The sequence below is a fragment of the Panulirus ornatus genome, chromosome 48 (genome assembly GCF_036320965.1).
Source record: "Panulirus ornatus isolate Po-2019 chromosome 48, ASM3632096v1, whole genome shotgun sequence".
Lineage (NCBI taxonomy): Eukaryota > Metazoa > Arthropoda > Malacostraca > Decapoda > Palinuridae > Panulirus > Panulirus ornatus.
Genome location: NC_092271.1, coordinates 5,432,160 through 5,450,071, shown reverse-complemented (window position 1 = coordinate 5,450,071; position 17,912 = coordinate 5,432,160). Strand labels below are relative to the sequence as shown.

At 41.0% G+C, this 17,912-nt stretch overlaps 1 protein-coding gene across 1 annotated transcript in view; it reads left to right on the top strand.

Annotated features, from left to right (window-relative positions):
- tamo (PUB and ZnF_RBZ domain-containing protein tamozhennic) overlaps window positions 1-17,135 on the top strand; it is a 184,796-nt gene extending 167,661 nt beyond the window's left edge. The window contains 3 exon segments of the mRNA XM_071690509.1: window positions 3,690-3,814; window positions 15,926-16,702; window positions 16,704-17,135. Coding sequence (XP_071546610.1) covers window positions 3,690-3,814; window positions 15,926-16,702; window positions 16,704-17,000 — 1,199 coding nt within the window. The 3' untranslated portion in view covers window positions 17,001-17,135.
- Window positions 17,136-17,912: the final 777 nt, after the last annotated feature.

Sequence of the window (17,912 nt, the reverse complement as noted above, 5' to 3'; positions counted from 1 at the left end):
TATATACACACACAGACATATACATATATACACATGTACATAATTTATACTGTCTGCCTTTATTCATTCCCATCGCCACCTCGCCACACATGAAATAACAACCCCTTCCCCCCCTCATGTGTGCGAGGCAGCACTAGGAAAAGACAACAAAGGCCCCATTCGTTCACATTCAGTCTCTAGCTGTCATGTAATAATGCACCGAAATCACAGCTCCCTTTCCAGGCCCCACAGAACTTTCGATGGTTTACCCCAGACGCTTCACGTGCCCTGGCTCAATCCATTGACAGCACGTCGACCCCGGTATACCACATTGTTCCACCCTCCTGCATGTTCAGGCCCTGATCACTCAAAATCTTTTTCACTCCATCTTTCCACCTCCAATTTGGTCTCCCACTTCTCCTTGTTCCCTCCACCTCTGACACATATGTCCTTTTTGTCAATCTTTCCTCACTCATCCTCTCCATGTGCCCAAACCACTTCAAAACACCCTCTTCTGCTCTCTCAACCACGCTCTTTTGATTTCCACACATCTCTCTTACCCTTACGTTACTCACTCGATCAAACCACCTCACACCACACATTGTCCTCAGACATCTCATTTCCAGCACATCCATCCTCCTGCGCACAACTCTATCCATAGCCCACGCCTCGCAACCATACAACATTGTTGGAACCACTATTCCTTCAAACATACCCATTTTTGCTTTCCGAGATAATGTTCTCGACTTCCACACATTCTTCAAGGCTCCCAGATTTTCGCCCCCTCCCCCACCCTATGATCACCTCCGCTTCCATGGTTCCATCCGCTGCCAGATCCACTCCCAGATATCTAAAACACTTCACTTCCTCCAGTTTTTCTCCATTCAAACTTACCTCCCAATTGACTTGACCCTCAACCCTACTGTACCTAATAACCTTGACTGGTTGGTGAGGTTATTTATTGTATGTATGATTCATAATGAGGTGCCTGAGGATTGGCAGAATGCTTGCATAGTGCCATTGTACAAAGGCAAAGGGGACAAAGGTGAGTGCTCAAATTACAGAGGTATAAGTTTGTTGAGTATTCCCTGGTAAATTATATGGGAGGGTATTGATTGAGAGGGTGAAGGCATGTACAGAGCATCAGATTGGGGAAGAGCAGTGTGGTTTCAGAAGTGGTAGAGGGTGTGTGGATCAGGTGTTTGCTTTGAAGAATGTATTTGAGAAATACTTAGAAAAGCAAATGGATTTGTATGTAGCATTTATGGATCTGGAGAAGGCATATGATAGAGTTGATAGAGATGCTCTGTGGAAGGTATTAAGAATATATGGTGTGGGAGACAAGTTGTTAGAAGCAGTGAAAAGTTTTTAGCGAGGATGTAATGCATGTGTACATGTAGGAAGAGAGGAAAGTTATTGGTTCTCAGTGAATGTAGGTTTGCGGCAGGGGTGTGTGTCTCCATGGTTGTTTAATTTGTTTATGGATGGGGTTGTTAGGGAGGTGAATGCAAGAGTTTTGGAAAGAGGGGCAAGTATGCAGTCTGTTGTGGATTAGAGAGCTTGGGAAGTGAGTCAGTTGTTGTTTGCTGATGATACAGCGCTGGTGGCTGATTCATGTGAGAAACTGCAGAAGCTGGTGACTGAGTTTGGTAAAGTGTGTGAAAGAAGAAAGTTGAGAGTAAATGTGAATAAGAGCAATTAATATATATAGTCCAATAATCCCTGCTGACCACCTCTCTTACTTACATACAGATACTTATGTTTTTTTTTTTTCATACTATTCGCCATTTCCCGCATTAGCGAGGTAGCGTTAAGAACAGAGGGCTGGGCCTTTGAGGGAATATCCTCACCTGGCCCCCTTCTCTGTTCTTTCTTTTGGAAAAAAAAAAAAAAAGAGAGGGGAGGATTTCCAGCCTCCCACTCCCTTCCCTTTAAGTCGCCTTCTATAACACGCAGGGAATACGTGGAAAGTATTCTTTCTCAGACGAACATTGTCTGATATTTTGTGCAAAGAAGTTCAGGAATTTGCCAGATTTTCTGCAGATTATCACCTCCTTGCACAAGCTATTTATTGTCAACTGGAACTGAAGAATTTAGTTAAAGAAAGCAATCACAAAGTCCCTAAACTCTTCATTTTGTACATACCATCCATTGTGCAAGTCATTCATTCTCATTCTTTTTAAGAGTGACTTAAGAATCATCACACAGAGGAAAAGATAAGTCCCATCCTTGGTTATGTTACTCCCATCAACCAATGTAATGTGAGGTGAAAATGGAGGAAATGTTTCCCTGAAATACTGCACATATCTATTTGTTTCCTCCACTCACATTCAATATCCCTCTTTTTTAAACCAGGTATTTCCAGTTACTAGTCGTTTATCTGCACACAACTCCACAAGCTGTATACCATTTCCATTCATAACAGTGAATACCCCATGCCCCCTAAATATACCCTCAGTTGCCACATACCTTCACATTTAAATGTTCCATCACAAATACCTGCTCTCTTACATCGAAAACTGCTGACACACTCACTCAGCTGCCCCCAAAGCACTTACCTCGATCTTTCTTTTCATGATCAGGTGCATAAACACTAAGAATCGCCTATCTCTCACCATCCATCCATTTTCAGTTTTATTCTCATCAATCTGGAATTTACTTCATTATACTCATTCACACACTCCCACAACTCCTGCATCAGTAGTGTTAGTCTTTCCATAGCACTTGACCTGTCACCAACCCGTTTCTAAACCTTTCTTTCCCTTTACCGTTGAGCTTTGTTTCACTCAGAGCTGGAACATCCATGTTATATCCACACTCATTTAGACATCCTAGCCTGACTCTTGAGGAGGATGCACAAACCCTGCTTGGCTCCTTGTTCTGGTCCTTCTTTTAGAAATTGAAATACAAGAAGGATGGGTTTTGAGACCCTGCACCTGCCTCTTTAGTTATCTTCTATGACACACAGGGAATAGGGAGGTATAATTCTTTCTCTCTTTTGCTTCTGGGATAAAGCATTAAGATTTATTCCACAGAATACCTGGTCTGTGAAAGCCCTAAGTAGATCTGTATTTTTTAGAATTGTATCAGTTACCAGTAGGACTCTCTCCCATCTTTGATCTTCTCATACATATGTGATTATATGCAGTATCAAAGAATGGTGAAAAGTAAGGGAAGCAAGAAAAGATAAACAAAACCCTTTGAAGATGTAATTTTTACCTATTTGTCTTTTATTGCTCCCATTTGCTTTTATCCTTTTCTTCCTGGTTCATCACATGCTTTTTATCCCTTTCTTTTGCTATAAGAGGTAGCTGACATTCATCTCTCACATTCATATTATCTGGAATGCAAACTCTTGATCATCATACTGAGTGATAGTCTTCACAGCGTGAAATATTTTTGAATAAGTATTTCAGAGTTGTGTTAAACTTCACACCAAAATGTTTGTGAAAGATTCCAAATTTGCATCCTGTCTTTTGATATGAAAAGGACCCACATAATATAGCTAGATGTACTGTCAAAGTATAAGCTTTTCAAATGCATATGAATGTTTGTTATTGAAACATATTACTATTGATCTATCTATATCTCTGTTGTCTCTTCTCTCCTGGGACTCCCTCGGTAGGGTGGCCTTGGCAGTAGAGTTTCCATAACTAGTGAACTCCAGTGAAACATATTTATAGTCGTACAATTGCAATTTTACTTTTCAGCCAAGAGTGTAAGTAGTTTGGGAGCTGGAACACCTGCTGGCCAGGTGCCTACAGCTAAGCTTATAGATTTGGACTCTTCCCACGAAGCTCTCCCATCCTTGAGAACGTCACAACTCCTACCTAAGGTAATACATTTCTTCATTGTTTGATAAGTATTGTGACAATCTGTACTTGATAGCAGGATCAGACATTACTTAATATTAGTATTCAGAAGGTTTCTTTATGTAGAATCCCCTGCACACATCATGATCTTTGCTCATATCTATAGAGTTGTCCTTAAAGACACAATTGCCGTGGAGACATGCTACACATACACACTTAATCCTTGATTGGCCTTCCATCCTACCAGTTTTGCTTTGTTTCTCTTACCTGATTCTTTTAGATTCTTACTTATTCTTTTAACTTCTTATATGTTTGTTGTACTTTGCAAATAGTTCTAATGTTTTTGACCTGGGTTTCACATGTGCTGTAGTGTGGGTTGTACAGCAACTTCAGGCAGACCTTGTCTTATATGTTGACTCTCTTTCCTCTTACTTCTTTTGAAACTCTGGCAACGTGCTTGTCTTTTCTTATGTGCTGTCAAAGCTTCCAAATTACCATCCTATCTATAGTATCTATCTGTATTTCTGACACCCTTTCCCTCCTGAGACTCCCATCTAGTGGTTGACCACAGCAAAAGAGTCTCCACTTACCCCTGTGGCTTACATGCCTACCTCGCATACACCATTTCACAGGTGGTCTCTCTCTCACACCAACAACCTCTTTAATCATACTATCATACACTTTCCAGATAAAGTCCCCATCTTGCACTCATTCCATGCGCTCAGACTACCTCAGAATGTTATGTTTCACCCTCTCTACCACTCCACAATTCTTTCCCTTTGCAATCCCTGCCATACCAGTTCTCTCAAACAAGTCCTTATTACTTTCTTCATTCCATATAATCTTACCACATGCTCCTCTCTTACAACTCATTTTCATAGCCTGGATTCTTGACCTCTTTAACTCATCCCATGTCCATGTTTTGACTGCATAGGTTAGGGTCGGGAGGACCTTTCTTCACTGCCATACTGACACCTCTCCCCTTCATCATTCTGTTAAGGGTCCCAGTGACTCTTCTACCCAATACTGTTCTCTCCCTTATCTTTCCTTCCATATTACCAAGATAACTCCCAAATACTCCAGTTCTATCAACTCTTCCAGTCTCTCTACCCAATATCTATTACAGTTTAGTACACTTTCTTTTCTCACTTTGTAGATCTTTTCAAAATGTATTTTCCTTCAAACATCATTACATTACTATTACTCACATTTACCTTCAAATGCCTACACTCACATCATTAGATGTACTTACAACCTTTAGCAACTCTTTTTCACACTTAGCAAACAATGCAGTATCATCGGCAACCAGGCTTGTCACTAGTGACCATATCTCACTACCACACTCCATCCATGCACCCCTTTTCTCAAGTTTTGCTCTCATATCTTACATTCTGTCCATATACAGGTACACCACGGGTTTTCTGGCACTCATGGTTCCAAAGCCTTACCGGATTAACCATTTTGCCGGACCAACCGTGGTCACGTAATAATAATTCATCAACACACCTCTAACCCACTAATTATACATCTCCCATGTGTCTGAAGAATACCATGGACAGCTAGAAATTTAAATTAAACAAATATTAAATGTTTGAGCACCAAAACATGGTAAGTCTGTCTTTAGATTGTTTGAATCCTGTGGGGTCTTCTTTGTCTTCTGTTGTTAGTGTTTTATACACCTGCTCAGGACTGAGGTGCTCGTAAGCTATGAGTTTCGCAAATTCGTCCACATACTTGGCAGCTCCTTTGTGGCTTGCAGACCGCTTTTATCTGCACACTTTATTCACGGAAATTCCTTGATGCTTCTTGAATCTTTGAAGCCATCCTTCACTATAGTCACGTTCATGTTGTAATTTAAGTTCTTTATGGAACAGCTTGACCTGGTCCATTATCATGCTATCTGACAAGCCCACTCCATCACTTTGATGCTGTCGAAACCATTCCATCATCACTCGATCATGCTAAGTACTCTTATCATCTTTCATAGTTTTTCTAATCGTCATTTGCTTCTTGGAATTGCTGTCTGCTTAGAATTTCAAAATTTTCTCCCTTTGCTTCTTTATATCATAAACAGTTGATAACCAATACTGTGGAAGTCACACAGCTTAATGCACGGGAACGCCACAGTCTATTTTTTTCAACAGTTCTACTTTATTTTGGATCGATATGGACTGGTGTTTACGTTTGACACCACGACTAACACTCTCATATGTCTTAGAAGCCATAACTAGGGAAATTTAAGCAAAATAAGCTCAGAATCTCGCAGAATTGCGGTATCACCACCAACAAGTGCAGTGTAAGGAATGTAAATAAACGCGCCCCACACACAACACCACCTGTGACCGCTCATTAAACTAGTTTGGTGGCCACGGTAATTTCAAGTTCCCTCACATAATTTTGTCCTGAGTAAAGGAGGCGTCGAACCATCAGTTGCTGGAAATTTAGTGGTGTACCTGTACATGTTGAAAAGCCACGGTGATATCACAGCCATGCCACACATCCACCTGCATACCAAATTTTTTGCTCAACTCTCCATCCACTCTGATATGAATTTTCACACCATTCAGCAGTTGTTCCCCTACCCTATGTATCCCTAAGCAGTTATTCCCCTACCCTATGTATCCCTAACACATCCCATGAAGCATTTCACTCAATTTTGTCATACACGTTGTAAAGATCCATAAAAGCTGGAAACAGCTTCCTACCTTTTGCATCATGCTTTTCCTCAGTCATTCTCACCGAAATGATTTAGGTGTCCTCGGGACCAGGGATTATAAACAGATTGAAAAAAGTACTTTATTGTGGCCTTTTTTGTCTGATTTCCTGGCGCTACCTCACTGAAGCAGGGGTAGCGATGCTGTTTCCTGTGGGGTGGGGTTTTGACAGGAATGGATGAAGGCAAGCAAGTATATGTACATGTGTATATATATGTATATATCTGAGTATGTATATGTGTATAAGTTGATATGTATTTGTATATATATATATATGTGTATATGTTGATATGTATATGTATATATATATATATATATATATATATGGGGTTGTTAGGGAGGTAAATGCAAGAGTCTTGGAAAGAGGGGCAAGTATGAAGTCTGTTGGGGATGAGAGAGCTTGGGAAGTGAGTCAGTTGTTGTTCGCTGATGATACAGCGCTGGTGGCGGATTCATGTGAGAAACTGCAGAAGCTGGTGACGGAGTTTGGTAAAGTGTGTGGAAGAAGAAAGTTAAGAGTAAATGTGAATAAGAGCAAGGTTATTAGGTACAGTAGGGTTGAGGGTCAAGTCAATTGGGAGGTGAGTTTGAATGGTGAAAAACTGGAGGAAGTGAAGTGTTTTAGATATCTGGGAGTGGATCTGGCTGCGGATGGAACCATGGAAGCGGAAGTGGATCATAGGGTGGGGGAGGGGGCGAAAATTTTGGGAGCCTTGAAAAATGTGTGGAAGTCAAGAACATTATCCCGGAAAGCAAAAATGGGTATGTTTGAAGGAATAGTAGTTCCAACAATGTTGTATGGTTGCGAGGCGTGGGCTATGGATAGAGTTGTGCGCAGGAGGATGGATGTGCTGGAAATGAGATGTTTGAGGACAATGTGTGGTGTGAGGTGGTTTGATCGAGTAAGTAACGTAAGGGTAAGAGAGATGTGTGGAAATAAAAAGAGCGTGGTTGAGAGAGCAGAAGAGGGTGTTTTAAAATGGTTTGGGCACATGGAGAGAATGAGTGAGGAAAGATTGACCAAGAGGATATATGTGTCGGAGGAGGAGGGAACGAGGAGAAGAGGGAGACCAAATTGGAGGTGGAAAGATGGAGTGAAAAAGATTTTGTGTGATCGGGGCCTGAACATGCAGGAGGGTGAAAGGAGGGCAAGGAATAGAGTGAATTGGAGCGATGTGGTATACAGGGGTTGACGTGCTGTCAGTGGATTGAATCAAGGCATGTGAAGCGTCCGGGGTAAACCATGGAAAGCTGTGTAGGTATGTATATTTGTGTGTGTGGACGTGTGTATGTACATGTGTATGGGGGGGGGTTGGGCCATTTCTTTCGTCTGTTTCCTTCCGCTACCTCGCAAACGCGGGAGACAGCGACAAAGTATAAAAAAAAAAAAAAAAAAAAAAAAAAAAATGTGTATGTGATTGGATGGGCCATTCTTTGTCTGTTTCCTGGCGCTACCTTGTTGAAGCGGGAAACGGTGATCAAGTATAATAAATTTGAAATAGATCAGGAAAGGTTAATGGCATCTTCACATGCTGGTAAAGAGTGCCTTCCAGTTTAAATGACCATGAGATAAGGCAACCCTTACAAGTACAGGTAGGGTCCCCATAAGGTCATATGTATTATCCCATTGTATTATTAGGTAACTGACACTACGATTTTTTTATTGGTGCTATTTTAGTTGGCATGGTGTACGACAAGATGAAATGAAAGTAATGAGGGGATGTATGATAGATTCAGTAGTGCAGGGAATGCAAAGGGAATTAATTGTGGAGTGTTAGAGTGGGTGAGACATAATACTTTAAGGTTGTTTGGGTGTGTGGGAAGAATTAAAGGATGGGAGTTTATAAGGGAAGTTTATCATCATACAATTAGAAGGGTTGATATGAGAGGGAATTTGCTAAGGGAATAGGCATCACAGACATAGACAGATAGAATTATAGTGGCTTATGACATAAGGCAACTCCACATGCCAATAAAGCATGCCTCTAGTTTGAATGATGGTGGGGAGAAGAAGAAGCATGGTTAGGATCCCCACAGGGAGCATTATAGTATTTTTGGTGTGTTCCGGTATAGTTTGATTGCTGCTTAATCACTTGGGTTTTATTTTTTCCAATGGGAGCCATCCAGAAAGTAGACTATGTTCCCAGGAAGCCATCCTGAAAGTAGATTATGTTTCTGTTGAAGAACCAAAGAAAGTGGCATCATTATCTATGCTGAGTACAAAAAGTTTCATATCCCTCCTTGACATATGCGCCACGCACCCCATTTGATGACCACCAGACATTCCAAACTTTTTTTCCTTTTGATATGTAAGACCAGCATATGAGTGAATAAATTTTCACATCAGAGAGGGTAAAAGCATGTACAGAGCATCAGATTGAGGAAGAGCAGTGTGGTTTCAGAAGTGGTAGAGGATGTGTGGATCAGGTATTTGCTTTTAAGAATTTATGTGAGAAATACTTAGAAAAACAGATGAATTTATATGTAGCATTTATGGATCTGGAAAAGGCATATGATAGGGTTGATAGAGATGCTTCATGGAAGGTGTTAAGAGTATATGGTATGGGAGTTAAGTTGCTAAAAGCAGCGAAAAGCTTTTACCAAGGATGTAAGGCATGCGTACGAGGAAGAAGAAAGGAAAGTGATTAGGTCCCAGTGAATGTCGGTTTATGGCAAGGATGTGTGATTACTTTATGGTTCTTTAATTTGTTTATGGATGGGGTGGTTAGGGAGATGAATGCAAGAGTTTTGGAGAGAGGGGCAAGTATGCAGTTTGTTGTGGATGAGAGGGCTTGGGAAGTGAGTTAGTTGTTGTTCGCTGATAATACAGGGCTGGTGGCTGATTCGAGTGAGAAATTGCAGAAGTTGGTGACTGAGTTTGTTAAAGTTTGTGAAAGAGGAAAGTTGAGAGTAAATGTGAATAAGAGCAAGGTAATTAGGTTCAGTAGGGTTGAAGGACAAGTTAATTGGGAGGTAAGTTTGAATGGAGAAAAACTAGAGGAAGTGGAGTGTTTTAGATATCTTGGAATGGACTTATCAGTATGTTTGAAGGAATAGTGGTTCCAACAATATCATATGCTTGTGAGGCATGGGCAATAGACTGGGTTGTATAGAGGAAGTAGATGTGTTGGAAATGATGTGTTTCAGGACAATATGTGGTGTGAGGTGGTTTGATCGAGTAAGTAATGAAAGGGCAAGAGAGATGTATGGTAATAAAAAGAGTGTGGTTGAGAGAGCAGATGAGGGTGTGTTGAAATGCTTTGGACATATGGAGAGAATGAGTGAGGAAAGATTGACAAAGGTGATATATGTGTCAGAGGTGGAGGGAAGAAGGAGAAGCGGGAGACCAAATTGGAGGTGGAAGGATGGCGTGAAAAAGATTTTAAGCGATCGGGGCCTGAACGTACAGGAGGGTGAAAGGCATGCAAGGAATAGAGTGAATTAGAAAGATGTGGTATGCCAAGGTTGACGTGCTGTCAGTGGATTGAACCATGGCATGTAAAGCATCTGGGGTAAACCATGGAAAGGTCTGTGGGGCCTGAAGGTGGAAAGGGAGCTGTGGTTTCGGTGCATTAAACATGCCAGCTAGAGACTGAGTGTGAATGAAGTGGCCTTGTTGTCTGTTCCTGGCGCTACCTCGTGCACACAGGGAGGAGGGGGATGCCATTCCCTGTGTGGTGGGGTGGCGACGAGAATGGATGGAGACAGCAAGTATAGATATGTACATGTGTATATTTGCTTATGTCTGTGTATGTATATGTATGTATACATTGAAATGTATTGATATGTATATGTGCGTGTGTGGGCGTTTATGCACATACATGTGTATTGAGTGGATTAGGCCATTCTTTCATCTGTTTCCTTGTGTTACCTCGCTGACGTGGGAGACAGCGATGGAGTATAATAAGTAAATAAGCTGTCTCCCGTGTCAGCGAGGTAGTGCAACACTACAGACGAAAGAATAGCCCAACCCACCCACATACACATGTATTCACATAAATGCTCACACGCGCACATATACATACCTATACATTTCAATGTCTACATACATATACATACACAGACATATACATATATGCACATCCAGGCCCCACAAACTTTCCATGGTTTACCCAAGATGCTTCACATGCCCTGGTTCAATCCATTAACAGCACATCGACCCCGGCATACTACATTGTTCCAATTCACTATATTGCTTGCATGCCTTCACTCTCCTGTATGTTCAGGCCCCGATTGCTCAAAATCTTTTTCACTCTATCCTTCCACCTCCAATTTGGTCTTCCACTTCTCCTTGTCCCCTATACATCTGAGACATATACCCTTTTTGTCAATCTTTCCTCACTCATTCTCTCCATGTGACCAAACCATTTCAACACACCCTCTTCTGCTACTCAACCACACTCTTTTTCTTACCAAACATATCTCTTACCCATTTTTGCTCCCCGAGATTACGTTTTCGCCTACCACACATTCTTCAGCACTCCCAGAACCTTCGTCCCCTCCCCAACCCTGTGACTCACTTCTGCTTCCATCTGCTGCTAAATCCACTCCAAGATATCTAAAACACTTCTCTTCCTCTAGTTTTTCTCCATCGAAACTTACCTCCCAATCAACTTGTCCCTCAACCCTACTGAGCCTAATAACCTGGCTCTTATTCACATTTACTCTCAGCTTTCGTCTTTCACACGCTTTACCATACTCAATCACCAATTTTTGCAGTTTCTCACCCAAGTCAGCCACCAGCTTTGTATCATCAGGGAACAACAACTGACTCACTTCCCAAGCCCTCTCACTCACAACAGACTGCGTACTTGCCCCTCTCTCCAAAACTTGCATTCACCTCCCTAACCACCCCATCCATAAACAAATTAAACAACCATGGAGACACCACACACCCCTGCTACAAACTGACATTCACTGGGAGCCAATCACTTTCCTCTCTCCGTACTTGTACACATGCCTTACATCATTGATAAAAACTTTTCACTGCTTCTAGCAACTTACCTCCCACACACCTCCCACACCATATACTCTTAATACCTTCCACAAAGCATCTCTATCAATTCTATCATATGTCTTCTCCAGATGAATAAATGCTACATACAATTTCTTTTTCTAAGTATTTCTCACTTACATTCTTCAAAGCAAACACCTGATCCACACATCCTCTGAAACCACACTGCTCTTCCTTAATCTGATGCTCCGTACATGCCTTTACCCTCTTAATCAATACCCTCCCATATAATTTCCCAGGAATACTCAACAAACTTATACCTCTGTAATTTGAACACTCAACTTTATCCCCTTTGCCTTTGTACATTGGCACTATGCATGCATTCTGCCAATCCTCAGGCATTTCACTATGAACCATACATACATTGAATATCTTTACCAACCAGTCAACAACACAGTTACCCCTTTTTTAATATATTCCATTGGAATACCATCCAATCCTGCTGCCTTGCTGGCTTTCATCTTCTTCAAAGCTTGCACTACCTTTTCTCTGTTTACCAAACCATTCTCCCTGACCCTCTCACTTCGCACACCACCTTGACCAAAACGTCCTATATCTGCCACTTATCATCAAACACATTTAGCAAACCTTCAAGATACTCACTCCATCTCCTCACTTTGCTGCTACTTGTTATTACCTCCCTGTTATCCCCTTCACCAATGTTTCCATTTGCTCTCTTGTCTTATGCACTTTTATTAACCTTCCAAAACATCTTTTCATTCTCCCTAAAATTTAGTGATACTCTCACTGCTACTCATTTGCCCTCTTTTTTTTCACCTCTTGCACCTTTCTCTTGACCTCCTGCCTCTTTCTTTTATACATCTCCCAATCATTCACACTACTTCCCTGCAAAAATCATCCAAATGCCTTTCTCTTCTCTTTCACTAACAATCCTACTTCTTCATCACACCACTCACTACCCTTTCTAGTCTGCCCACCTCCCACCTTTCTTATGCCACAAGCATCTTTTGCGCAAGCCATTGCTACTTCCCTAAATACATCCCATTTGTCCCCCACTCCCCTTACATCATTTGCTCTCACCTTTTTCAATTATGTACTCAATCTCTCCTGGTACTTCCTCACACTAGTCTCTTTTCCAATCTCACTTACTTTCATCACTCTTTTCACCCCACCATTCTCTCTTCTTTTCTGAAAACCTCTACAAATCTTCTCTCTCGCTCCAGAAAATAATGATCAGACATCCTTCTAGCTGCCCACCTCAGCACATTAACATCCAAAAGTCTCTCTCTCATGCACCTATGAATTAACATGTAATCCAATAACGCTCCCTGGCCATCTCTCCTACTTACATATGTATACTTATGTATATCTCTCTTTTCAAACCAGGTATTCCCAATCACCAGTCCTTTTTCAGTGCTCATATCTACAATCTCTTCACCATTTCCATTTACAACACTGAACACCCCATGTGCACAAATTATACCCTCAACTGCCACATTACTCACCTTTGCATTCATATCACCCATCACTATAACTTGGTCTCGTGCATCAAAGCTGCTAACACACTCACTCATCTGCTCCCAAAATGCTTCTTATGATCTATATAAATGAAATATATATATACAGCATTGGCTATAGATAGGGTTGTGCAGAGAGAGGGTGGATGTGTTGGAAGTGAAATGTTTGAGGACAATATGTGGTGTGAGGTGGTTTGATCGAGTATGTAATGAAAGGGTAAGAGAGATCTGTGCTAATAAAAAGAGTGTGGTTGAGAGAGCAGAAGAGGGCATGTTGAAATGGTATGGTCACATGGAGAGAATGAGTGAGGAACGATTGACAAAGAGCATATATGTGTCAGAGGTGGAGGGAACGAGGAGCTCTAAGCACAGTGTTTGCAGAGGCTCCTACCTAATGGTCTACCTATTTACTACTACCTAATGTTCCCACTTACTACCTCTAGCTAATGTTTCTACCTAATGCTCCTGCTTAGATGTTCTTACCTACTACTTCAGTCTATTGCTCCAACAATTTTGCCAAAAGGCATGGCTCGTGCATCATGCTCACTGCAGGAAAATCGAAGAGTTTTGAAGAATGAACTGTGGGAGTTCAGTGTCATGTGTTATGTATGACAAGAAAGGATTGTATGTCTGTGGACAGAAAGCCAGTAGTCCTTGTGTGGGTGAGATGGAAGGAAAGACAACTATCTGGGTCAGAGGAGTGCAACTTGACAATCACTGAAAGTGCTGGCTCACTATGCAGATGTGATTAACCCTCCAGATATCCAAGTGGGATCTACTGGTAATATACTTCCATGGTCATTGGCTGTCTACCAACTACTACCTACCACCTCTACTAAAACCACTTAAATCATAATTTCAGTGATGCAGAGATGGATTAGCTTCATCCAGAGCAGAGCCATACAATATCCATTGCCTTCTGCACCCACTTCCCTTACACCCACTGTGTCTCACTGACACTTTGCGTCTCCCTCATTGTAACAATCTTCCCTATTCATCAAACAACTGTCATTTTTGATACAATATTTTACATTACTTATTTGTTATTCTTTAAATGAAGATGGGTTATAATGATATGTATTTATTGATACCTGTAACCCTCATGTACTCTACTGTATATATCTAATAGGTAAAAAATGTCATCAGGAACACATTTCCATATATGAAGTGGTATAATGACCTCATAGAGAGCTGTTTTGCTTTGCACCTCATTTTCCATGAATGTATCCTGAGCACTGATTGGATCATTAGTGCACTTTCTCACCTCATTTTTCACATGTCCTTTTTTTCAGCTCCCACCCTGTTGATCTTCTGCTACTTTTTCTTGTACCTCTACTTTTTCCTGTACATCTCCCAGTCACTCACATTCTTTTCCTGCAGGTATAACCCATACAGCTCTTTTCCCTCTTTCACTAGCAACTTCCTCATTCAGTCACCCACTACCCTTCCTCTATTTCCTACATTTCATTTTCTGCATGCTATACCCTCCTCTTCCTGTTGAAAGCACTGCTTCTGTAAATCCCCTCATTTTGTCATCCACTCCCCAAGTTTTGTTGACTCTCACCTTTTGCTATTCATCACCCAGTCCCTCCTTGTATCTCTGTACACAAGCCCCTTTCTCAAGCTCATTCACTTTCACCACCCTCTTGCCACCTGTCATTCCTCTTTTCCTAAAGCTATAACAAACTTTCAAACTCACCAGTGCCAAGAAGTTATCAGACATCTCACCAGCTGCTTCTTTCAGTACATTTACATCCAAGAGTCTCTTTCTGCTGCATGCAAGTTAGTCTACATAATCCAGTACATCTTTTTGTCCTTAAACCCTACTCACCATTGCATATTTCTTTAACTTCTTTTTTTTAAACCAGGTATTACCAATCACCAGTCTTCTTTATTTACACAATTCCTAAAGTTGCACACTACTTTCATGCACACCAGGTACTCCACACCGAATTATACTCAGATATCATGGCACTTTTGCATTTATATCACTCTCCAGTAATTCATGTTTCCTTGCATCAAAGTTACCAATACACTCAGTCAGCTCCTCCCAAAACACTCACCTCTCTTCATTACTCCTCCCACTACCAGTTACATAAGCACTGACAGTCACCCACCTCTTGTAGTCCACTTTCATTCTCACCCACCCCTTGTAATCCACTTTCATTCTCATCCACATTGTTCGTCTGATCACGTTTCCTCACTCTTCTTCAGCAGAAGTGCCAGTCCATACTTTGCTTTTGTATTTGCACTGACTGCAGACTTTACCCTTAGGGCATTCCCAAACCATTTTTCCCCCTTCTATGAGCTTAGTTTCAGTCAGAGCCAGAACATCCAGATTCTTCTTCCCAAATGTACTACATGTCTCTCCATTCTTCTCATACCAGTCACATCTAGGTACAATCAGACACCAGAGCCAAAGTCTTTGAGGAGGATGAGTGCTTCTCTCCCGGCTCCTCCTTATTCCACTTTTAAAAACTGAAATGCAAAAGGGGAGAGGTTTTAGTAACCTTCTTTGACATGCAAGAGATGAGAGCATAATGTTTCTTCTCCCCTAACTTTTCTATTACAACAGGTTCAAGAACACTGTTGAAGTAAGATTCACATTATTTTACTAGTGAAACCTTTTTGTATATATAACTGTACACCTATTTGCTTTTCTCTTGTATTGGCTTTATTTATACTGACCATCAAGTGCCACATGTATGTATACTTTCAGCTCAATATCTCATGAACACATTAAGGGATATGAAGTAGAAATTGTATTTTATACACAAGTACCATTCATCTCTCTGATATGTTACCAGCTCATGCTGTTGCTCATTTCCATGCTATGCATATATGGCATTAATCTCTGCTTTCTGTCTTACCTAGATAGACTCATCCAAAAGCTATGAGAACACCAGTTGAGAATTACTAATATTTCAGGTTTTGCCACATAAACGAAGTTCCAAGTCTATTGGACCCAACAGTCGTGTTCTGCCTCCTCTGGAAAATGCTGAGTCCTGCCCACCACCTCCACCTCCTCCCGAAGTATTCCAGGCAGGTACCTTGGATGAACATCTTGAGGCTACTCTGTCTATTGTGAAAGATCCCAGTAGGAACTCTACAAATCTTACCACCCCAAATGATCAAGGTGCCAGCTCCTGGGAAACTTGGGACTTTGTGTATCGGGGGCTTGAAAAGAGAGGCTACAATAAAGACATTGGTGATCGTGGTGACATCCTCCACCAGATGACACGACAGAACCTTTATTCTGAAGCAGTTGCCTTGAGTAAGAATAATAATTTAAACAACAAGAAAGACATGAAAATTAAGCCATTACCTATCAACCAAGCTCTGCATGCTCTGGCTCTTAATGAGACCCGAGAACGAGTGGAAAGACCCTCTACTTCTAGTAAAAGTTCTCATTCAGTATCTCATGGTGCTGGTCCTGATGTCTTCCCAAATCTAACCAAAAGGAATAGCCTTTATGACAATATTTCTGCAGGCTTCGAAACAGCCCCCCAAGATAGTGATGATTATGAGGATAGAAAACCCTCGTTGAAGAAGACCAGCAATTTGTTAAGAACTGAAAACAGATTAGATATAAGCAACAAAAACAGTGCAAGCAGTTCATCATCACCACGCAGCTTGAGCATGAGCAGCAAGGGCTCACACTCCAGACAGGAGTTTCCATCAGAGACCTCTCACTCCACTACCACAGGCTCCCACTCTTCAGCAGGCTAGTGTCACTACAATCACTTCTCAGTCTAGAGACATCTTACCTCCTAAAGAGTGTTTACCAGAAACTCCATGGTCTTGCACCACCTGTACCTTCCTAAATAACAAGAGTCGCACTGCTTGTGACATGTGTGGTAAGTCTCGGATGCCAGGCCCTGAAGTGAAGCCTCTTATCTCAGGGGGTCGACAGTGCCCTCAGTGTACACTCATAAATGAGAGAGATGCTCAAGATTGTTCAGCCTGTGGTGTACATCTTGAGGGTTCTTCCACTTATATATAAAAGAATATTAAGAAAATAAACAGTCATAGCCAAAGCAGTCATGTAGTTTTGAGTAATATGTGGGTTCACAGAGTGGACCTGCTGTATCTATATACAGAGTTTTAATCTTGGTAAGCGGTAAGTTACACAGTGTTGTGTTTTATCACATTCACTATTTAATACTTTATTATTTTGGACAACTAAAATTTAATTCCATGATTTTTCCCATTACTAGAATCATTATTTTGAATATCTATATAATTATAGGTCTTTTAATGTATGTGAAGCTCTCTCATTGAAAATTATAAAAAAGTTTCCAGGTGAACCACAGTGGGTGCATGTCTTTCATCATATACTGTATATCGTTTCTATTAAGTTTTATTACCATTATAACATACGGTAGCACAGAACTAGACATAACAGCACTTCCATTCTTTTACTGTGGATTTCATAATCTTGATTATTCAGGACACTGTACTCTACCTTCAGGTCTTAAGTCATTGTTTCTTCTTGTAAATCAGTGAGGCTGCATTAAACTTAAATGATTGTCCTTGATAATGAAGAGTACAAAACTTGGTACTGGAGAATGGAAGTATGTGTTTATTCAAAGTGAAGTGGTGACTAGACTATCTGTTTCAGAATGTGAGCATGCAAGTTTTACTCACACTTTCTGTGATGTAAGTTGAGCCATATTGAAACTTTAGGAGCTCATCTCTTAGTAACTATGTAAGTGGCAGCACGGGTATAAAGCAAGTGCAAATACTTGTGTTACGTAATTAATCGTGAAGATTGACAACTTTATATATTTTGGTTCATGTTACAACCAGCTAACTGGTATTGATTATAACTAGATATGCCTAACAAATTCTCAGTTTTATAAGTGCCACTACCAAAAGCCAGTTTCCTTATATGAATATCTATTTTTAATATATG